At 62.6% G+C, this 22,211-nt stretch overlaps 1 protein-coding gene and 1 long non-coding RNA gene across 11 annotated transcripts in view; one reads left to right on the top strand and one right to left on the bottom strand.

The window, feature by feature from the left end:
• The window catches only part of Rbm38 (RNA binding motif protein 38), a 50,178-nt gene that overhangs the window by 6,717 nt on the left and 21,250 nt on the right, over positions 1 to 22,211 (top strand). For 5 of the 10 annotated variants that reach the window (XR_003584304.2, XM_027946408.2, XM_027946410.2 and 2 more), the window contains exon 4: positions 17,306 to 17,561. Coding sequence is in view for 9 of the 10 variants with exons in the window: in XM_027946408.2 (XP_027802209.2) it covers positions 17,306 to 17,561 (256 nt within the window). In the remaining variant the exon portion in view is untranslated. Of the gene's footprint in view, positions 1 to 6,839; positions 8,311 to 11,692; positions 12,172 to 17,305; positions 17,562 to 19,977; positions 20,579 to 22,211 lie in introns of those variants that run through there. The other 5 variants (XM_027946406.2, XM_027946407.2, XM_027946411.2 and 2 more) reach the window with 5 other exon arrangements.
• On the bottom strand, positions 12,220 to 21,687 carry LOC139704782 (uncharacterized). The gene is made up of 3 exons (XR_011706780.1): positions 21,133 to 21,687; positions 14,030 to 14,124; positions 12,220 to 12,494 (listed from the first exon to the last, which is right to left on the bottom strand). It is a non-coding gene; the product is annotated as an uncharacterized lncRNA (long non-coding RNA).

Genomic DNA, 22,211 nt, shown 5'->3' with positions numbered 1-22,211 from the left:
CTCGCAGGTGCCGAGCAAGGAGGGCAAGTGGACTTATGTTTGTGTTTAAAGCCGCCTCTGTCTGCTGGGTTGGGTCTGGACTGCTGAGGGCCCAGGTGGAGGCTGTTGGGGACAGCCCAGTCATCTGGTCATGAGACAGTGGTGCCCCTAGGAACACTGGCCGTGGGGAGAAATAGTGGGATTCTGAAATATGTGTTTGAAAGGTAGAAGCTTCCAGAGCAAGTGGAAGAATGTTGGACTGGCTTTGATGACGGGGACCATGGCGGGGCATCTGGGATGAGCAGCGGTGGGACGTGGCCAGGGTCAGGTGGAGCTGCTGTCCAGAGCCTGGTGTCGTGTAGAGGGCACGGATCTACCACAGCTGCCTTCCCAGCTTGCCTGGCCTCTCTGTGGGACCCCAGAGAACCCGAGCGTCCCATGACCCTGGCCTGGTTTCTTGCCTGTCAGAAGGCTGCACAGAAGGCACCCCCTGCCAGGCCTGGAGGTGCCGCTCTAGCTGCTGCCACCTTGTCCCTAGCCTGGTGGGACAAGGCCCCAGAAGCAGAAAAAGTGAAATGGGCTCATTTGCCATTTCGTTTTTATTTTCAGAGGTGGCTTCGTGTGCAGGAAATGAGCCCTCCTGGGCCACGGCCAGTTATTTTTCGCTGAGAGTTTTGCTTTGAGTGTGGCGGGGCCCCTGCCTGTCTCCTGGGCACCATCTGCACTGACTGTTGCTCACAATGCCCTTGCCCACTGGGTTCCCAGAGACCACTGCTCAGAGTCGCACGTCCTCCCCTGAGGGGCAGCTAGGATCCAGGAAAGAGCCCACTGTGCTCTGGCAGCCGTGGCCAGAGGATTGAGGATTGTCCTTGGGGCTTCACTGGCATAGCCAGAGTCTGGACCTGTGGCTCTTGCTCGGGACCCTGGTCTCCATGGGCTGAGTTTGCAGGGTGCTGTTGGTGAGGTGGGAGCTCAGTGGAGACATGGGCCTGTTGCCTCAGCGGGAGGTAGAGACAGAACTAGTTGTCCCCTCCTTAGCTGCAGCTCCTCTGTCCCTCCCAGAGCCCAAGTAGGGCCCCCCAGACTTGGCCTTGTGCTGTTCTGGTACTAGGGATGTGGAGAACCCAGGCTGTCCTTCCCCCACCCACCTGCTAGCGGGGGCCCTGTCCATGGGCCGTGGACTTATGTGGACCAACTCCTGTCTCATCTGGGCGCCTGAGCTGGTCCTGCCCATGTCACCTGCCCAGGGGTGCCCACTTCTCCTGCCTGCAAAAGTATGGGACTGATCTTCTGGGACACACTGCTGACATCTTGCACATGTGGTGAAGGGACAGGTTTCATGAGAGGGCAGGACTCAGGGCCACAGGGTTCCAGGACAGGAACCTCCAGAAGCCAGGAAGGAAGGGGACGGTGATGTCTCCTGCCTTTGACATGGTGTCCTGGCTGGGAACAGTCTGCGGTAGCAAGTTCTGTGCCCTGTGGAGAGCACCCTGAGGTGGCAGTGGGAGCCTGTCCCTGGAAGACCATGCAGGAGCCTCCCTGTGGGCCTGGGCCACCTGACCTTTGGGTTCCCTGCATGGAGCCTGGCTGCCCTGGCCGCTGGTCTGCTGCTCCCTCCAGGGCTTGCTGGCAGCCACTCTGAGCCTGAGGCTGATCTTGAGGAAGAGGAAAGGCCTGGTCCATCCAGCCTTCTTCAGCCAGAGGACGGGGTCGTTGATTCTGCCTAGGTCTGGGGCACACCCAGCAGTAAATCCTCATGCATCCCCGTGGGCTGGCCTCTCGTGGAGGCAGCAGTGAGGGCGTGTGATGCTGGGTGGGCACTTGACGGGCAGAGTGAAGCTGGTGGGCCCCTCCTCCCCTCTGGACCTGCCGAGCAGAGCCTTGCCGCCCCCACCCCACCTGCTGGCCGCAGCTCTTGGAGGCTAAAGGCTTTCTCTGTCATCTTGGGCTGGAACTTCTGGCCCGGGAAGCAGCTAACAACCCGGGGAGGCTCTTTGCTACCCAGGGGCCTGCAAGTTGGTTCTGCCCCAGATGCTCAGTACTTGGGACATGCTGTGCTGGGCACTTGGGGCACAGTGGTCAAGGCAGAAGTCTCATCCTCTTGGGACATGTGATGCCCATGGCCATTTGAGTGGCTTCAGATTGTAAGAAGAAAACTAAAGTTGGGGGTCAGGGAGGACCCTGAAAGGTGAGCTTTGAACTGTGGAAAGAAGCAGCAGGTGCCAAAGCCCTGGGGTGGGAGGAAGAAGTGGACCAGGTCTGGGGACAGGAAGAGCCCAGGGTAGTGGGAGTGTGCTTGTGGAGGGAGCAGGCAGTAAGGGAAGATGAGTTGGAGAGGGGTTGGGGCCTATTCAGGGGTAGTTTGGGTTGATTCTGCTCCTGGGGGTGACGAGGTCTGGAGGTCTTCTAGACAGCTGCTTCGCTGGCAGGTGGGGAGGCAGTGGTGGGGGCCTGGCTGGAGAGGTGGAGGAGGAGGGGTAGTGAGGGTGGAAGCAAGGGCTCCTGGTGGGTGGGGGGGGTTGCAGCAGTCGGGGAGAGGCGTGGTAGTTGGATGGGACCTTCCCTGGGGCAGGAAGGTGACGAGGCCATCATGGCCTGCAGGCCCTGGGAGGACAGGCCTGTACATGGAGTTGCTGAGGTTTGGTGGCAGGACGGCTTGTGCCCCAGGCCTATGCCCTTCCCTGCACGTGAGGGCCAGGCACAGGAGGCTGTGGCACCCGGGCCCTCCTGAACCTGGGTCAGAGTGTGAGTGGGTTCCCCTGCACGAGGCAGGACTTGGCCTCTGACATGCAGGCCCCAGGGCCAAGGCTGCCGTCTCCTGACTGGTGGCTTCTTGTCTGTATGCGTGTGCTCCTGTCTGTGCATGCCCCGCCTCGTCACCCCGCCTGCCTTCTCCAGCCTCTGGCTCGGGCATCTGTGACTGCAGCAGCATTGACAATGCCTCGTGCTGCCTGTGGCATGGTAGTTTCTGGTACGTGAGGCAGAGCTTTCGACCTCTGCACTAGTGACATTTGGGGCTGGAGTGTTCTGTGCTGTGGGGACTGTCCTGGGCATTGTAGGATGTTAGCAGTGTTCTGGCAACTGTCCCCACCCCAGCTGTGACAACCAGAGTTGTTCCAGACCCTGCCATTTCTCCTGGTTGGGGGCCACTGCCCTCGTGCAGTCTGTGGCCCCATAGCTAGCCGCGATGGGGCTTGTGAGACCATTCTGCATCATGGAGGTGGCCGGCGACTCGCCTGCGGACAGAGCCAGGCCGGCCAGGAGAGAGACTGTGGGAGCCCTGTCGCTGCCCAGGCCTCACGGTCCTCACCCTTGGCCTCCCTGGCCTGGGCTCCTGGCACGGCACAGTTGGGCCCCCTCCCATTCCTTCCTTTTGTTTTGACCCAGGCCTGGGCCCACCAGTCTTCAGGGCACAGGTGCTGTGCAGCAGGTGGGCAGTGGGTAGACTTCACTCGGTCCCTCCTTTGTTGTGTGGTTTGGGCCTCTGAGCATCTTTTTCTCTCAACAAATGGGGCAGAACTGCACCTGTTCTGGGCTTTGAGGATGAAATATAAGGCCTTGGGCTCCTCGTGTTGGTGGGGCTGACCTGAGCTGTCCCAGGAGGCACAGTCGAAGACACACAGATGCAGGGTGTCCCTGGGAGCCAGGGATGTGGAGGCAGATCCCCTTGGATGGCACTGGGCCTCGGTAGAGGTGGTGGGGCCAGTGGCCTGTGAGTGCTGAAGCCTGGCTCTCAGCAGTTGGCCCTGTTCTGAGTGGCATTGCTGGCACGTGGCTGGGGACCAGGACCTGGGCCACCTTGGCAGGTCCTGCCCATCTGACTGCAGTCTGCAGGAGGTCCACCCCTGTGTGACTCAGGGCCTGTGGCCAGGTGCTCTGCCTATGTTTGGAGGAGGTCTAAGCTCAGGGAGGAGTGTTTCCAAGGGTTCTAGAGCAGGTGGGCACCAGGACTGCAGGGCAGCTGGTGCAGTGTCAGCATGGCTGCCCTGTCTCTCTGCGGTCTCTCTACTCCCAGCTGGGACCCTGCCTCCCACAGGCTTACCCCGCCCTTCCAAAAAAAAAAGAGCTTTTGATTCCTGCCGGGGGTCATCCAGGGAGCAGGGGCAGTGCAGGGAGACAGCAGCAGGCCTCTGGTGAAGGCCAGGGTGGGAAGGGCCTGCGGGCACTCCCTCCCAGGGAGGGCTACATATGCATAGGGGGACAGGCGTGGTTGGCACAGCAAGGATCTGGGGGTCAGGGCCGTGGGGGGCATGTGCATGAAGGGTGGCCTAGTGTTCTTGTCCAGCCCCTCCAGTGCTCACACTTGCCCCTGCCTTAGACTCCTCTCTACTGTCCTCTGTGGCCAGCTTCTTGTCCTCAGGTCTCAGTGTGGTCTTCCCACCTTGGAGGGGCTTCCTGTCTCTGCGGCTTGCCGCCTCCCAGTCCTCTGCCGTCTCAGTTCCTCAGACGCTCTGGCTTCTGGCTGATGTGCTTTGTTCTCCCCACCCTGGAACCGAAGCCCTCGAGGACAGGGTCCTGTGTTCCACTGGTCCAGGCAGGTGTGTGGGAAGGTGTCAGCCTGCCTCAGGATCAGAACTCAGGCCTCAGCCATTCAAGGCTTGAGTTCCCTTGGTAGAGGCAGGGTTGGACCGCAGAGGAGCCGGGTGAGGTGAGGGCGGGCAGGCACCTCTGTGGGGCCCTGGCAGAGGCTGCCTGGCCTCCAGACAGTGGCTGCAGAATGTCTTCTGTGCAGGGCCCAGGGTGCTGCCTGCTGTCTGTGTGTGTCATTGCAGCCTCTGGGGGAAGGCAGTTAGCATCTCTGAGCATGCTGTGGCATAGGGACCTCCCGACAGGAGCTGGGGTCCCTCAGGCATGGGGGCATGTGGGCCCTGAGCCCTGGCATGGTTCCCTGCTCTGTTGCGCTCCCCTGCCATGCATGTACCCGCACTGGACACCCCTCCCTACCTCGGGTTGCCCCTGGCCTGCATAACCTCACTGTGGCAAAAGGGACATGCTCTGGACCCCACTGTCTTGACCAGTGCGGTGGCAAGTGTCCACAGAGCTGTGTGGCTACTACCACTGTCTGCTGCAGAAGTCTCAGCCCCCGGAGGAGGCTGCTGGAGCCCCTCTCCCGGTTCCCTGCTCCCCAGCTCTTGTCTGATTGGCCTCCTGAGCCGTTCATGCACATGGACCCATGGGAGATGTGTCCTGGGCATGCAGCTTTCCTCGCTTAGGGTGGCCCTCCAAGGCTCTCCTACATGGGGCCCGTCACTGCTGCAGATCACGCCTCCTTTAGCCAGTCCTGAGGGGGTGGGTGCTGGGGCTCTTCCTTCCTCCTAACCTTTCTTTCTTTTGTTTCTTTCTTTCTTTTTTTTTCCGCACCAGAGATTAAATTCTGGGGCGCTTGACTGGTGGGCCACATTCCAGCCTTTCTTATTTTTGAGACAGGGCCTTGCTAAGTTGCTGAGGCTGGACTTGGGCTTGTAATCTTCCTGCCTCAGCCTCTGAGTGACAGGAATCACAGGTGTGGCCACCGGTAAGAGTTGGAACCCACATGCCCCCAGCCTCCCTCATCTGTCCTGTGTCCACCCTGCTCAGCAGGGGAGTCAGGAGTGGCGTGCGCCCCTGCACAGCATCGGTGTGCACTTGGCCTTGTCTGGGACACCTGGAGATGTTCTGCATAAACAGCATCACAGGTGTGCTGCTGACCGACCTCAGCAGTGCAGTGTGTGCTCTGGAGGGATCTTAGAAACTGCTCTGTCCCCTCCGGTAACCCGGGTTTTCCATGTAGCACCCTGGGGCTGCCGTAGTGCCCTCCCAGGCTGCCAGCTCTGTTTGGCCCAACGCATCTGCGTGGCCTTCTCATGGTGGCATATTTCTGAGTTGGTCCGGGGGTGGGGGCTCCACTGGGAGCACTTTGCCCTGGGTAATTCACAAGTGGAGGAGCACTGGTGCCGTGGTGGCCACGTCTCGCCTTGACGTGGTCGTTCCGCGCCTGACACTCAGAGCGTCTTGCAGTGGTGCTCTGTGGGCACTGCTGCTGCTGCACAGGCCGTGAGGCCCAGGTACGCACAGCAGCTGGGCAGAGCCGCACCCACCAGGGCAGCGCCCTCTGTCTGCCCCCCCCTCCTGCTGGCCCTGGGCTGCCATTTCCCCCTGGCACCGGGACTTTCCCTCCCATGGAGGGCTGGGGCCCTGTGCCCAGGACACAGGGTGATGTCTCCAGCGCTCCTGCGCGGCAGCCTGGTATGTGGCCGCCCATTCTCTTCCCCTCCTAACAAGACGAGGGTCAACTGCTCCTGGGTGAGGAGCACTTTGTGGCTCGCCACCTGTGGCGGGTTTTGCCCTGCTGCCTGTGGGATCGCCAGGTGGCCGTGCCCCGGGTCTCCCCGTCCCCTCACTGTCGCAGTCCTTCTGCCTCTTTCTCCACCTGCTGTGCACCCTCAGCAGGTGCTCCTTACTCCCACCTTGGCCAGTGCCAGCGGGGTATGAGTGGCACTGAGCTGGGGACAGGCAGGACAAGCAGCCTGTGAGGGTGCCCTGGGCAGGGCGTGGGCTGGGTTTGCTCCAGGCTTGCTGCCGGGGCTGCCTGGCGTCTCTTCTGCCATTCTAAACATCACGCAGGGGTCCTGGGGGAGGCAGGTGGGGCGTGGGGTGGCTCAGCCGGGAAGGCCTCCCTGGGAGCAGGAGCCATGGGCGCTGTCAGGCCCCCTGCAGGTGGAGGGCGTGTGGGCACACAGACTGGGTAGGGGTTGCTGGTGCCGATGGTGCCGCTGGGGGATGAGGAAGAGGCTGGGGAGGGGCCCACTGCGTCCTGCTCCACCTGGGCCCTGCGTCTCCCCACTCTGCCTGCTGGCCCTGACTCTCTGCTTGGCCCACAGGCTGACCCCCCACTACATCTACCCGCAAGCCATCGTGCAGCCCAGCGTGGTGATCCCGGCCACGCCTGTCCCATCGCTGTCCTCGCCCTACATCGAGTACACGCCTGCCAGCCCGGCCTACGCCCAGTACCCACCAGCCACCTACGACCAGTACCCATATGCCGCCTCGCCCGCCACAGCCGCCAGCTTCGTGGGCTACGGCTACCCAGCCGCCATGCCACAGGCCCTGTCAGCCACGGCCCCCGCGGGGGCCGCTTTTGTGCAGTACCAAGCACCGCAGCTGCAGCCTGACAGGATGCAGTGAGGGCCGTCCCTGCTGCAGGGACTGCGGTGACGTTGCCCACCCAGCAGACACATTCGGGCCAGTGGCCGGCCAAGCTTTGGGCACCACCAGCACCTGTGCCTCCAAGACCCCCTGGCACGTCCAGGCGGCGTCTCTTCAGGTCTAGGTCCCATCGTGCCTTGAGGGGGACTTCAGGACGGAGTGACCCAAGTGGCTGTCTGAAGAGGCGAGTGCAGGCCCCTCGCCCCTGGCTGCCCCCCACACTCCCGGTGCCGCGGGCCACGCCGACACCCTTTCCACCGAGGTGCCTTCTCAGGGAGACCTGGCAGGGAGAACCCAGGACTGTGGCCGGCTGCTGTGTGGGGACCGCCCTCCTTCTCGAAGCCGCTTCCTGAGTGGGCCGCCAGGTCCCCCCAGGTGCCAGCGACGTCCCTTTCAGTGGACGCACTGCGCCTTTTCCTGTTCTTTGTTTGCTACTGAGCGATTCCAGAATTTCAGTCTATTTTTTCAACAGACACTGCTGCCACCAAGAACCCAGAACCTAGTTTTGACTGAGAGACTTGTTTTTGTTGATGGCTCCACCCAGAGACGATGACAGTATTTCTGTGATACAGTGTCTGCCGCCGGCCAGTCTGGCCCTCAGAAGGCAGGCATCATGGGACGAGAGGGCCCTCCTGGGCAACTGTCCACTGCCTACTGGGCTGGTGAAGTGTGTCTGGCCACCTGGTGAGTTCTCAGGTGTCTGTCACCACGTTGTTGCCGTGTGTCTCCCTGGGGCCTGCTCCTCCCGCTGGGAGTGCGCGCCAGCTGCTGTGGGACAGGACGGTGGCAGCCCAGCCCTCTGAGGCCCCTGCAAGGCTCTGAGTGCAGGTTCTGCGCCCGCTCTCCTGTCATCACCTGCTGCACGCAGCCCGGAACGCACCCTTCCTGCTGCTAAGAGGCGCAGTGGGGGCTTCTGGTTCGCTGTGGCAACTCCCGGGACTGGAGGGTGAGGGGCTCCCAGCACGGAGGGGGGCCCCCAGCAGGCAGGCAGCTGGGCTGTGCCTTTGCCCTACCTCAGGGAGCCGAGTGGCCGGTGTCCCATGGCACGCCTGGAGTAGAGAAAGCCCAGAGGTGAAGGTAGCTAATGTTATGGTATTTTTATTAGAATGTTCCGATTATAAAAATAAAACTTGTTCTCTGTAAGAAGAGTTGGTCTGTAATTTTTCTCTTAAGCCCAGTGGCCCTGGGTGGCCTCTGCCTCTGGCCCTTGCAGCCTGGGCATCAGGGTGACAGAACGGACACGGCCCCAGAGCGCCTTCTTGGGGGAGAGGCAGCCCTGCCCAGGCAGGTCCCCCGCAGGTAGGGTGGGCGGGGCACTGCTATCCTGGCTGCACAGGAGGCCTGAGCTGGGGGTGCCTATGGGAGCTGCCAGGGATGCTGCACGGGGTTAGAGAGGATGTCTGAGCATCCCCAGAACTCAGAGCCAGGGAGCAGGGTGGCAGTGCCGGGAGGCAGCAGGAGTGGGGAGGACGTGGACCCTGCCCGCTGCAGCCGCTCGCTCCTTCCTTCCCTCCAAGAAACGTGCACTGGTCGGTGGGCAGAGTTCTGGGGAGGGTGGTGAGCAGAACATGGTCCTGCCATCAGGGTCTGTGAGGAGCACACAGGCCACTGGGTCAGCCCGATGGTGACCAGCCCTACGAAGGAGATACTGGGAGGCCGATGGAGAAGGGCGGGCTCCAGGCAGAGGACAGCAGGCACAGAGGCCCAGAGGGGGGGTCCGTGGACCAGGAGGCCAGTGGAAGGAGGTGAGCTCAGGGAGGTGATGAGGCTGGAGCTGGGCCCACTGTGGGGTGTGTACACGGACATGCCACCCAGCTCCCTGGGCACAGGGTGGTTGGGAGACCCAGAGATTTGTGGGAAGCCTCTGAAGGGTGGCAGGGCAGTGTCACAGCAGAAGGCACAGAGGGTCAGCAGGGCACTCCACACGAGGATCACCCAGCTGCTCCCGACAGGAGGCAGGTCCGAGCCACGGCTGAGGCAGGGCTTGAGCCCTGGACAGGTGCAGCTCCAGCTGCCCCTCACCTGCCACAGTGGCCAGGCCGACACCACCCCCGCGGCCCTCCCCACCACCACACCTCACGTGGCAGATCCGGGGTTTCTGCCTCCTGAGCCTGTCGGGAGTCTTCTCCAGCTGCGGGCCCGCCACCTCCTCTCACTGTCTGCGCTTCATGTCACTGTCCAGAGCTTTCCTCTCCCCCAGCCCCAAACCCTCCATGCTCCCCATGGCCCTTGAAGTGGCCGCCCTGGCCTCGCCTGCTGCCCGCCCCTCGCTCGCTCACGTCCAGCATCAGGGTTCCAGTCTGTTCCTGGACACACAGGCAGATCCTGCCCCAGGGCCTTTGCCTGCTGGCCCCTCTGTCGGGAACCGGTAGCTTCACCAGCTGAGCACGCTGTCAGCTGCTCCACTTAGTCTGTGTCCTCACCTGTCCTTGCCCCGCTCCTGCTGGAGTCCACCGTCAGTGCCGCAGGGTCGCCCTTGATTGGCCCTGGGCTTGGAAATCAGAGAAGTTCACCCCGAGGGGGGACGATGTTGGGTGGACCTTCCCCACCTGCTTCTGGGGTCCTTGGGCCCCCCTTTGGCTTTTCCCAGTTGGTTCGTCTCTGACATGCGAATCGCCCCTCTGGTTCAGGCCCAGGCTCTGTCCAGAGGCCTGCAGAGGCCACATCAGGTGGAGTCTGTAGGCTTGCTTTTCTCCCCAGGGCCCTCGCTGCCCTTCCCCCACACCGAGGACCCACGGCCTCCCAACCCAGAGCAGATAAGGGCATGAGGTGCCACGGAGGGGGTTGTGGGCACTGCCAGGGTTATCGGGAGGGCCACTCGCGGCTACCGCATTTCCTGTCCCTATCAGCCAGGGGCAGCCTCTGATACAGGCCTTCAGGACGGCCTCGGGTCTTGGGAAACACCCTCTGGGTTCCGGTACTAAGGACCCTGGACGGGCAGACTCAGGAGAGAGGGTTCCTGAGGTCACCTGTTGTGAACTGAGGTGCAGGGCCACAGGACGCCAGTGCAGACCTGGCCCCAGCCGCTGACGTTCGCAGGCTGGCCACCGCCAGGCACTCACAAGCACTTTCCATGGATGGTCTCAGTTGCCCACGAGAGCCCAGGTGACAGCTGGGGACCGAGACATGGAAGAGTGAAGTCCCTACACAGCCCCAGGAGGCCTGTGGAGGCATTGCCCTAGAGGTGAAGGGCAGGGGGACCTGGGAGGCCCTGACCCCACCCAGAACATGGTAAGCCCTGAGCCTTGCAGTGCAAGGGGCCACGATCATCCTCCCGAGGGCAGGGACGTCCTGCCCTCCGATGTGTCCCTGGCAGCAGCACAGTCCTGACAGAGCAGGTGTCGAGTGGGTGTGGGCTGCAGGGCATCCTCCCCTGTGTGCCCCTGACCTGTCGGCCTGGCCCAGGTCCCACAGAGCTAGGGCCAGGAGCACAGCCAGCCACACACCTGGTGCACGGGGGCGGGGGGGGGGGTACACGCAGGCACGGTCACGCACGTCCACACCGCCTCACGAATCTCCTCCTTCGCCCTGACGCACTCAGGCACGGTGAGCACTTGCAGGTGTGCACATATGTGCGTGTGTGGAGGCTGACACGTCGAGGGCCAGCCTCCCTGGCTACATGCTACCCGAGAGCCATGTGTCTGAGGCCGGAGTGGCAGGAGGGAGGTGGGGCTGAGCCTGTCAGGTGGCACCGAGGGAGCGGAGAAGGCAGGGCAGGGCTGGCGCTGACCCCTGTGCCCTGCTGGAGCCTCTTCCTTCTGGCCAGGGGAGCGAGCACTGCCACGGCCCAGGGAGACGGGACCTGATGGCAGGCCTGACCCTAGCGGCCCTGTGCAGGCCCGGGTGGTTCCGCCCCGTTCCTGCCCCGCCTGGGCTTGCTTGGGGGGAGAGTCCCTATGGCCTGAGCCCTGGTTGCCATGTAATGGCCTGCTGCGCTGTATGCCCCCAGGTCCCCACCCTCTCTGGCCCTGCTGCCCCGAGTTACCCTCAGGAAACCACTGCTTGTGGGGCTTGTGCAGCAGCAGGGCCGCGGGGAGGCCACGGTCACGGCCACCCTGCTGGACTGGGCAGGGGAGCCCTGAGGCCTGTGACTAGGGGTGGCTCCTCTGCCTCAGGAGGTGGTGAGGCTCGGGATGCGGAGCTGTGGCAGTGTGGCTGGGGTCACCGCCCCCACTGGGCCACCTCTAGCTGTTACCCTGGAAGCTGAAGGAGGACACCTGGGGGAGCAGGACCAGCCTGGACGTGAGACCCCAGCGGGGGCAAGGGCGGACACAGGGTCAGGGTCCCGAGAGCCATCCCATCTGTGGCCTTCCTGTCCCCCCCCCCCACTGCCAGGAACCTCGCCTTGGAGAGGAGAAGGGGCTTCTCCACGGCCACTCTCAGGGGTAGCCATGAAGGGCCTGGGCTGGCCACAGCGTGGGAGCCACACAGCGGGTCACCTCTGTGCTGCTGGCCTGGTCACCCTGCCCGCTGCCTGGGGAGGGCGTCCCTCCTTCCTGCTCTGAACCTGGGTTTCTTTCCTGTACAGATTAGGTGATGCCTGCCCAGTGCCCAGCACCTCCACGGGCAGCAGCTCTGGGGTTCTCAGGACAAGAGGTTCAGCAGGCTCGTGGGCCACCCCGCCTGCTCACAGTGAAGACCATCGCCCCAGCCCCTGGTTCAAGGCTATTTGCACACCGCAGTCGGGGTTGTGAGTCAGGCTGGGACTTACACTGGAACCCTTGGGGGAAGCCGAGCTGGGGACAGATAAGCCCAGAGCTATTGGGGGAGGGATTTGTGCATAGGAAGAGGCTGCCCAGAGGAAGCCTGCCAAGGGACAGTAGAGCCAGGAGTGGATAAGAGCAGAGATGGGTCTTGGTGACATCTATGGGGCTCCCTGATCCCACTCTGCCTGAAGGTGGACCCTAGACTTTTTTATTACAAAAGCTAATGTTCCCCTTTTCACTTAAACCTGCCTGACCTGGTCTTTCAATCCCACGTAACCAAGACTGGACCTACACAATCTCACATGGTGTGTGGTTCTTAGAATTAGGTTTAGTGACATATAACAGAAAATCCAGAGTAATGATTTTAATCTGTTTATCATGTGAAAGAATTCTGAGGTGCACAGTCCAGGGCTTGGGTGAGAGCGGTGTGGCATCAGGAACGCAGGCTCTTATCTTCCCAAGTACAATCTTAAAACATCGTTTCCTTCCTCAAAGTCATCTCATGGACCCAGATGGCCACGGGAGCTCCAACCATCGTGTCCAAGTTCCAGGCAACAGAAGGAAGGAGGAACAGCCAGGGAGGGGGTGCCTTGTTCCCACTCTGTCTGAGCCTCGGTTTCTTCCCTGCACGGATTAGGTAGAGCTGATCCCCTGGGTGATGAGCTGAGCCATGGTCAGTTCAACTGTAAATGGGCTAATAACTGTGGTCCCCTACCCCCAGGGTGTCACAGGACAACAGGACCAGTCAGGTGGCACTCAGTGGAGCCTTGTGTGTGTTGGGTGCAGCCCCAGCCCCACAGCCAGCAGGAATAGCAGAGCAGGCAGCAGAGGGGAGGTGAGAAAGTGCCACTTGGGCCCTGTGGTTCCCGCAGGTGGACCAGGACCTTTGGCCTTGTCAGACACAGCCTCTGCCTCAGCCTCATGCCTGGGCCTGCGCTGTCCTCAGCCTCCCAGGACTCAGGAAAACCGCTGTCCATCGAGCACTGCTCGGGGATCCCCATCCGTGATCCCTGAGCCTTCCCAGCGTCCTGTGGGGGCTGCCCGTGCCCACTCCACAGCTGGGGAAATCAAGGCAGGGTCCAGAGAGCGGACTGGTGGCCTCCTGGACCCAAAGCCACATGGTCTTCCCTAGGACCTGGTGGGCCACCCCCTGTCTTCCGTCTCCCCACTCTAGAGCCAGTGGGTGTGTGCCCCCCCCGCCCCGCTGCTGCTCCTGCTGAGTCACCTGTCTGTCCCCTGGAGATGTAAACACCAAGCAGGCTCCAAGCAGCAGGTTGGGGCTGTCTAGTGAGGGTGACAGGGCGCTGGGTGTCACCCGGGGCATGCACGAGGCTGGCACCTGGCCCTGCAGATACCTCCCGGGCCTCCCACTGGGGCCGATAGGGCCACCCTGCTTATCAGCCTCTGCCTGCCCACTCCCGGGCCTCAGCGGACCAGTGGACTGCACCTCAGAGCCCAGCAATGGGGGACGCCCACCCGGCTGAGCGCCACACACCGCAGCAGCCCAGGGAAGTCTGCCAGAGACACTGGAAACGCCGTGTTTCCCCAGGTCATGAAGCACGCCCCAGGGCGACTCCCAACTAGACACAGTGTGTTCCAGTAAGATGACCAAACAGGCAGTGACCAACACGAGTGTGGAGAGTCAGCAGCCGGATGGGGCGTTGGGCAGCTGGAGGGGCGCTGGGCAGCCACGGGGGGTCCTGGGTGGTGGGACACAGTGCTAGGCCGCCAGAGGGGGCTGGGCAGCCACGGGGGGTCCTGGGCAGTGGGACAGGGCGCTGGGCAGCCACGGGGGTCCTGGGTGGTGGGACGGGGCGCTGGGCAGTAGGACCCGGGGCCTCACTCTGTTCTTAACCAGCTGAGAGCTGCAGCTGCACTGGGAGTCGGCGTGGCCGTTGGTCACGTCACCACACACTCGGGCAGCTTCTGTGTCCTGCATGTGCCCTTTTGTCCCCTGGGTTGAGCTGGGGCTGCCACTGCTGCTCCTCCAGCCACCAGGCTCCTGTCTCTGGTGTCCTGCTCCATCTTAAAGCACAGGGCGGCCTGTGCTGTCCCCTCGCCCCACCTCCATGACCCACGGGAACTGGCTCTGCCAGCCTCAGGTCCCCCTCCTCCCGTGTCCCTCGCCCCCCATCGCCCCAGCCCTGCCCTGAAGTCACCTTCAGAGAGCCTCGGGGACTCCTTGTCTGAGTGTCTCTCCATGTCCTCAGGCTCTGACGCTCCCTTTCTGAGCCATGTCCCTCTGCTGCGGTCCCTGGGATGGGGGGGTCTGGCTGTCACTTGCTCCTCCTCCCCCCGGGTGACGCCCCCTCCTGGAGGGCCCAGGGCTCCCCACCACACAGCCCAGCTGGGGCAGGTCAGTGTGCCCCGGGTCGGCCCATCCCTGCCCTGGACAGTGCCGTCCAGCTGGAGTGGGAGCTCTGCGGCCTCCAGGGAGGGGACACTGCCAGGCCCAGTCCCCCATCCCGAGTCCAGGCTTCAGGCAGAAGAACAGGAGCCTCAGAGAGGCAGCCCGAGCCCAGTGTCGTGGGGGAGCCTGCCCGGGCCACACAGCGAGTGGCGGAGAGCGGGACCCAGCCGGGGACCCAGCCGGGGCCGGTGCCAACAGTGCGCTCCCGGCCTGCTGCTGGCACCCCACTGGTGGCACCCCACTGGTGGCACGTCCTCAGGGGAGGGCCCCGGGGCCCTGAGGACAGCATTGTGGAAGGGCATGCACGTGGACACGTCTGCCATGGAAGGAGCGTGGGAGCAGCAGGTGCTGCCCACTGGAGCTGCGCTGCGGCCTGAGGGTGAGCGCGGGCTCCCAGCAGCCCCCACCTCACTGCACTCAGCCTCCAGCCCCAGGCTGGGGGAGAGGGACCCGCCATTGAGGTACAGGTGTGTTTGATCAACTCCCCCGTGGACGTGGCTAGAGGACCCTCCTGCCATTAAGCCCTGGGCAGAGGGAGGCGGGAGGAAGGCTCTTAAGGAGGAAAGGTGGGCGGGGGAGATGGAAAGCCGGAAGGAGGGGGGAGGGGGAGGGGAGGGAGGAGGGAGGGAGGGGGAGGGGAAGGGAGAGGGACCCCTCCCAGCAAAGCCAGCCTCGCCTATGAGGTGGTCCCCTGGCAAGGGACAGTCACTCAGGGGCTTTGGATCAGCAGACCTGTGTTTGAATCTGCCTTCCTTTCCTTACCAGCTGTGTGACCTTGGCAAGCCACTTGCCTTCTCTGACCCTCTGTTTCCTCATCATGGTGCCCCCTGGGACACAAAGCAGAGTGGGCACCTAGGGCCTGACGGAGGGAGAAGCATGGACCCGAGCCCTCTTATGTTCCTGCTGCTGTGCCCAGCCTGCCCTGTCCCGAGAAAGTCCCCTCTTCATCAGTCCTGGATACCAGCATCCTCCCCATCTCCCCCCCCGACACACTTCTAGAGATATCGGGGTCTCCCTGGACCAGCGCCACCCCCATGGCATCCGTCCCCTGCTCTCTGGCTCTAACCCCAGCTGGACTTGCGAAATCTGTCCAGACCCAGAGATGGCTACGGCAGGCCCAGAAGGGCCTGGCATCCCCCAGAGCAGCTCTAGGTCCCGGCCACCCAGGCTAGATGTGGCCCTGCCTTTGCCGCAGGGACCCAGCTCCGGGGAGGGCCGGCCCCGGCATCTTGCCATGAGCCACTGTGTTTGGCTCCCCCGACTTTTCTTAGGTGCCCCCACCGCCTGCTTTTCCTTTGCTTTCCCTGGTTTCTTGAGCCGTGAAACAGCCCCTGCCCTGGGTCACTGCAGAGTCCACACTGGTCACCTCCAGAGCTCTGAGAGTTCAGTGTGACGATGATTTTTTGTTGATCCACTTGGGGCAGCTAGTTTGGGGGGATGGGGCTCTGCCCCCTTCCCACTCCTCTGTGTGGCTCTGAGATTTCTCCCCAAGCCTGGCATGGGGCTGATTTTTATTAACTTAAACTGGGTTTAATAGGTGACACTCGCCGGATGCGGTGGTGCAGACCTGTAATCCCAGCAGCTCAGGAGGCTGAGGCAGGAGGATTGCAAGTCCAAAGCCAGCCTCAGCAACTTAGCGAGGCCCTAAGTAGCTCAGCAAGACCCTGTCTCTGAATAAAATATAAAAAAGGCTAGGGGTGTGGCTCAGTGGTTAAGCACCCCTGGGTTCAATCCCTGGTACAAATAACTGAATAAAACTAACAGTGCAGAATCAAAGCAAACAGGAACAAGATGCCACTTCACACCCACCAGGATGGCTGGGACCAGTCAGTCCCACTCGCTGGGGATGACACAGAGACAGGAGCCCTCACCCACTGCTGGCAGGGATAGAGAACTGAAAACCGTCTGTCCGGAGCTTTAAGTGATTAGACACAGAACTGGCACACGACCCAGAAATTCTGCTCCTAAGAACACACGCCCGAGAAATAAAAACACATCCATCCCCAACCTGGACTTCACTGTCCTGAGCTGCACTGTGCTTAACATCCCCATAGCAGAAACCACCCAAGGGATACACTCAGTGTGGCGGGCCACAGGTGGAATATTATGTATCCATGAACAGGAACTTAGTACTGATAGCTGCTCCCGTGCCGATGAGTCTTGGAGACTCTTTGCCCAGTGAGAGAAGCCAGTCACAAAGCCTCTGGTAGGACTCCATTTGTGTGAAATGTCCAGAATAATCAAATTCACAGAGTCAGAAGTAAAGGAAGTAGACGGGTAGAGTTGCTTAGGGCTGGGGCAGGTGGCTGCCGCCCACCAGGAGCTCCCTCCAAGCAGGCATCCGGAAGCCAGCGAGCCAGAGCTCTGAGGACAAGGGGACTCTGCGAGAACACGTCAAAACTGGGGAGGGGAGGTCTGCAGGCCCTGCACTGCGACTCCCACCCCCTGTCCTCAATGGCGCGGCTCCTCCCCCTCCTCCTCACCATCTGCACCCAAAGTCCCCGCTCAGCTGGAATCCTGGGGTGGACGCAGGGAGGTCAGGCACGGCCTGCATCCCGCCCTGGCTGGGGACATGGGCCCTGCTTGGCAGAGGCCACAGGAGCCAGGGAGGAGGTGGGTGGAGTCGGGGTCAACCGTGGGGCATCCCCAGGCCACACTGGGAGCCCCAGCCCCGTGTGAGCCGACAGAGCTGGTCGGCCCCCCACCAGGCCTCTGCTGCCACTCCCCAGCCTCTGCTTCTGGCCTCCGTGACACACACCTGCCCAGGTTCAGCTCAGGACAGGACTGTGAGGGGCCCGTGGCGTCAGGGTGGGCTGGGCGGAGGGCCTGGAGAGCGGGGACTTGGCACTGTATTCTCGTCTTTGTTCCTAGGGGCACCCCAAACGTGTGTGGCTCTGTCCTTACAAAACCAATGAAGACCAAGAGCAAATGCTATGGGCAGTCGGGCCCTGGCGGCTCCCAGAGGCCTGCAGTCTGAAGGGCAGTCCCCCTAATCCCGCCCGTCGGGTCGGATCTGTTGCTCCAGATTTCTTCCCAGCAGCTGGACATCTCCAGAAAGTTCTAAGTGGGAGCTCGCTGCCTTCAGCCTGCCCTTCCCTCGTGCCCCCGCGGAGTCACAGCCCTGGGCCTTCCCTGAGCTGCATCCGCCCCTCCCGCCAGCAAGGAACCAGCAAGGAACCAGGGGCCCCTCCTGCCCCCAGGCACTGGGCTTCAGGCGGAGGGAAGAGGACACCCGAGAGGAGGAGACCCAGGTGGCCTCTGGGAAGAGTCACTGCCAGCAGGTGGGTGAGGCCAGTTGGTGGGAGGCTGAGGGCCGGATGGTGGCCGGGTGGGTGGCAGGCCCCCTCCAGAAGGCCTCTGGGGGACAGTGGTGAGAGACCAGGAGGAGGAGGTCAGCCCGTGGGAAGTCGGTGCTGGCCTGGGCGGGCGGGGAGCGCGGCAGCCGTGCAGGGGCCCTTTGCCTGCTGTGGCCCCGGGCCCCATGGCCAGCTGAGCCCAGCCTCAGAGTACTGGCCATGACGGCTGTCCTCAGAGCCGCTGAGCTTGGGGTGCTTTGTTAGGCAGCTTATGGTAAAACTGAAACAGACGGCAGAGAAATACAAGAAAGAACCTTCTAGAATAAAGGAACACAGTCAAAGGTTATAAAATGTCTTGGGGCCTAGCTCAGATGCACCCGAGGTCCAGAGACTGTTCCCTAAAACTTCATGTTTAGAATTGATTCCTCCCCCTGGGCCTCCTGCGTGACACGGGCCTTCAGTGCGGGGTCCAGGCAGTCGGGAGTGGGGACAGGGTTTGGAAGCCTCTCCGCCCTGGCTGGGGACTCGGGACATGAGGTCTGGGCCCCTCCTGCAGATGGGTCAGCATGGTCGTTCCGGGGGTGGTAGTGTCCCCTATTGCCTCACGCCTTCAGAGCTAGCCTGGGGACAGTGTGTGAGAGCATTGGGCCGGGCAGGTGCGGAGGTGGCCCTTCTCAACCTCTGACCCTGGTGAGCATCAGTGTGCTGTCAGCTCCAGGCCCCCGGGCACCCTGGGCTGCCGAGGAGCCACACCCTGGGCAAGGACAGCGTGCCAGAGCTGCTCTAGGACCAGGGACACGGCCGCCACACCAGGGGCACCTGACCTTGCAGCTCGGCCCTGCATGGCACAGGGCACGGGAGCCAGGGAGGAGGCGGGCGGGCGTGAGGGGAGCAAGTGGGCTTGTCACTTGTAGAGGGTGCCCAGGGTGCCTGCCGGGGTGGGGGGTGGGCCTAGAAAGAAGGCCAGAGGGCGAGCCACAGGGAAGCTGGACCAGGGGAGCGGGGGGAGGAGCCCCCTGGCTGGAGGGGACTGTGGCGGAAGGGCCAGCGGGCATGGGGCACCGCCTGGGGCTGGGCGCAGGGAGGCGGCGGGGGCCACTGCGGGGCAGGAGGCCGGATTCTGCGAGCCGACTCACTGCTCACAGGGCCTGTGGCCGCTGCACACGTGGGTGACAGGCCAGGAGCCAGGGACAGGAGTTTGTTTGGAAGGTGGGTGGGACACAAGCTGGGACAGGGAGAGGGGACCTGGTGGCCCAGAGCTTTCCCGCCTGAGCACCCGGAGCAGGAATGTGCCTCTCGGGTAACTGGGAGATCCACGTTCCCTCCTGACCCGTGGCCAAGCGCAGCGTCGGGCGGCCCGGGCACCTGGGCCCAGGAGGATGGGTGGCCTGGGACAGCACCAGGTGGTCAGCCAGGCTGCACTGCTGCCAACCTCCGCCTCCCTCCAGGACTGGCCTGGAGACCCTCGGCAGGCTGCGGCAGCTGCTGCAGGGAGGGTGCCACGGCCCCTCACCCTGCCTGGAAGCCGAGCTGTTCCCCCCGCCCGGGGTCCGGCACCCAGAGGGCATGTGACCTGTGGGTTCCGAGTGCAGCGTCTGCCACCCACTGACCCGCGTGGCTGGCTCTTCAGGGGAATGGCCTGGGCGCTGGGGAACCCAGCTCGGGCTCAGGCTGGCCTGGACTCGGCCTAGGAAAGGCCCGTGGGCCCTGCTGGGGAAGGGGTCCTCGTCTGGCAGGAGGGGCAGAGGCTGGCAGAGTGGGTGAGAAGGTGCCCCTGGAGTCTCCTGGAGGGCCCGACAATGCTGTGGGTGGACACACTGCTGCCTCCAGGGTCCTGGGGGACAGCTTCGCTCCCCTTCAGGCCGCAGGCTCCAATTTTGACCATATTTGCCGCAGAGCTGTGTGGCCCCCTGGGCCGTGGTATAAATAACAGTTATTTGCTCTGCCTCCCAGTGAAGCAGCCTCCAAGGAGCCCGCGGCTCCTGTGCGCGGCAGTGCAGTTTGGGGACATGGCCCTCTGCAGGAGGCTGTGTGGGGCTCCGCTAGGCTGGGAGGGTTCTGGAAGTTTTGACTCATCTGTGGGATGCTGGGGACAAGGGTGTGGGTGTCCCTCTGCCCAAGGCGGCCTACAGAGTGAATCGTCGGCCTCCAGAAACTAAGGGTGGGCCTTGACCTGCCTCTCTCCACCAGTGGTCCCCGAGGCCGCTGCCTGAGCTCCCACCGCTGTGCCTGGGTTTCTCCTGGGAGCCATCCTCCTTGCTCCCAGCCCGAGTCTCGTGGGTCCAGCTCTACACTGGAGTAGGTGTGTGACCCTGAGCTGGTGAACAAGGACACTGCATGCTACCAGCCTCAGAGACTGGCTTAGGAATGGACACACCGCCCTGTAGAGACAACGGGACAGGCTCTTTCCACAGACATTCACCTGGAGCCTGCAGCCCGAAGCAGCTGGGACCACCTCCTGGAGGGTGAGCAAGGAGCAGCATAGGAGGCAGCCATAGAGGAGGCAGAGAAATCAAGTCCTGAGAAGTGTTGAGGCTGCTGGATCCAGCTGTTCCTGAAGTGCACCTATGAGAGGGCCAGTCATCTTTTTTCATTAGACTGGTGGACTGGTCCTGACTAAATCATGACCAAGACTCTGTTATGTCACAGTGTTAGGTAGAACTCCATCGTGACGTGCTCCAACCAGGTCTGCAGTTTGGGTGTCTCTCAAGCTCCGGGGAAGGATCCATTTACAGACCCATTGCCTCGGCAGGTCATGGTCCCTACAGGCCGCCCACCTTCCTTCTTATGCTTCTCACATGGCCCTTCAGAAAACACCTCTCCATTCTCAGCCTCCCTCTTGCTGCCTCCAGCTGGAGATGCCGGCACCCACCAGCATGACCCAGAACACTCTTTAAGGTCCATAACCTCAATCACATTTGCAAAGTCCCATTTGCCATGTAACTTATTCACAAGTTCCAGAAATTAGGACATAAATGTCTTGGGGGGCATTCTCCACACCATTGCAGTCTGACTTGGGCTTTCTGTCATCTGCAACAGAAAGGCTTTTGATTGGTTTGCTCTCTTTCTGGAGATTGGTTGGACTTGATTGGTTCACATAGTTGAAATCTAGCATCAGGAGTGGCTGGATCCAGCAGCTCAAACACTGTCTTAAAGACTGGATTCTCACCATTTCTCGCCTATTATGTTGTTTGGGGACTTGGGCTCCACAGATGGCCCCTAGCTTCCACCTTCTGGATTAGTCTACAGGAAAGAAGATGTGCCCCTTTCCATTGGACCCTAAAACAAAGTTAATCTCCTTTTTTCTTGCAGGAAAGTCTATTTCTGTTCTTAAGCTCCTCACCTGGGTCAGACTCTGATGCTCCCCTTGATAGTCTCAGAATCACTAAGTATTTCCCTGAGTGTACATTGAGCCCAAGGATTGCCCTTTGTTCCTGCTGTGTGCGAGTGACAGTCGGGAGGGGGCAGTGGGAGAAGTGGGTGTGGCCACGGTGGGGCCTGTGAAGGGGGGGCGACAGGCGGGGCCAGTGGGCGGGGCCGCACTGGGGCCACCTACCTTGGAAGAGCTGGCAGGGAGGCGACAGCCTGTGTCCACCCCTGGAGCGAGACCCGCTGGGCCGGGAGGAGGTGGGAGCAGAGGCCCAGCTGGGGCGCGTGGTCTCCCGCCGCCCTGCGAGCCGGAAACCCGCGGAGGCTGTGGACAAGCAAATTTCTGGGGTTTGGGCACTCCCCCGGGAGCCCCCAGCACGCAAGGTCACACGTGCAGTGGGTGGCTCTCACTTCCTCCCGGGAACAGCGCCACCGCTGCCTTGAGGTTTCCACCTCCGCCGGCTCCGTGCCCGCTGCCCCTCCCCGAGGAGGGACCCCGGTTGTTCTTAGGAGGAGCCGGTTGCCTGGTCGGCTCCGGGCGGACAGTCCCCCTGGGCGGGCCCCTTCACGCCCTTCCCGCCGGCCCCTGAGCCCCGCTGTCCCCTCCTGCTGCTCAGGGACTGGCCGGCTCCCTCTCCTGGGGCCGCGGTGGGACCCACAGCATCAAGTGCTGTGGGTGCGCTCCTCCTCCCCAGGCCCAGCTGCCCCGCTGGCTGCGGAGGTCGTGTCCTTAGCAGGAGCACAGCTTCTCTTCCTGCTTGGTGCCGGGCTCCTGGAGCCAATGGAGTGTGCCTCCTGACCTGTCCCCTGGGAGGGGGCGGGACTCGTGTCCAGTGGGCTGAATGTCTGGCAGGATGGCTGGTCAGTGTGGCCAGGCTCCCCAGAGGGTCACGGCCCTGCTCAGGGGGGCACACGGGGGCTGGGGAGCACCCTGGGGCAGGGGGCATCACTTGCTTGATTCTTCCCCCCAGTTTGTGATCCAGCTGGACCTCGGCCTCTGGATGGTTTCCCTGTCATTTCAGGGGCCACGTATGTCCCTTGTCAGCCTGGGAGAGCGTTGTGGGGGGTCCCCTTCCCCCAGCTTTGCTCTCTCCTGCTCGTGCCTGTCACCCCCACTAGGACCTGGTGCCTGCTCAAGGTCGGCCTGCTCTGGACTGGGGAGGTGGGAGGGGGCCCCCATGACCCCTCTCCATCTGCCTCACCCCTCCTGTCCCTGCCCTCCTTCCTCCCCACCCCCTCAGGGAGAAGGACCCTGGGCAGGAATGG

The sequence above is a fragment of the Marmota flaviventris genome, chromosome 2 (genome assembly GCF_047511675.1).
Source record: "Marmota flaviventris isolate mMarFla1 chromosome 2, mMarFla1.hap1, whole genome shotgun sequence".
Lineage (NCBI taxonomy): Eukaryota > Metazoa > Chordata > Mammalia > Rodentia > Sciuridae > Marmota > Marmota flaviventris.
Note: the sequence above shows the minus strand (reverse complement) of the source record. Positions and strands in the feature narration are given on the sequence as shown.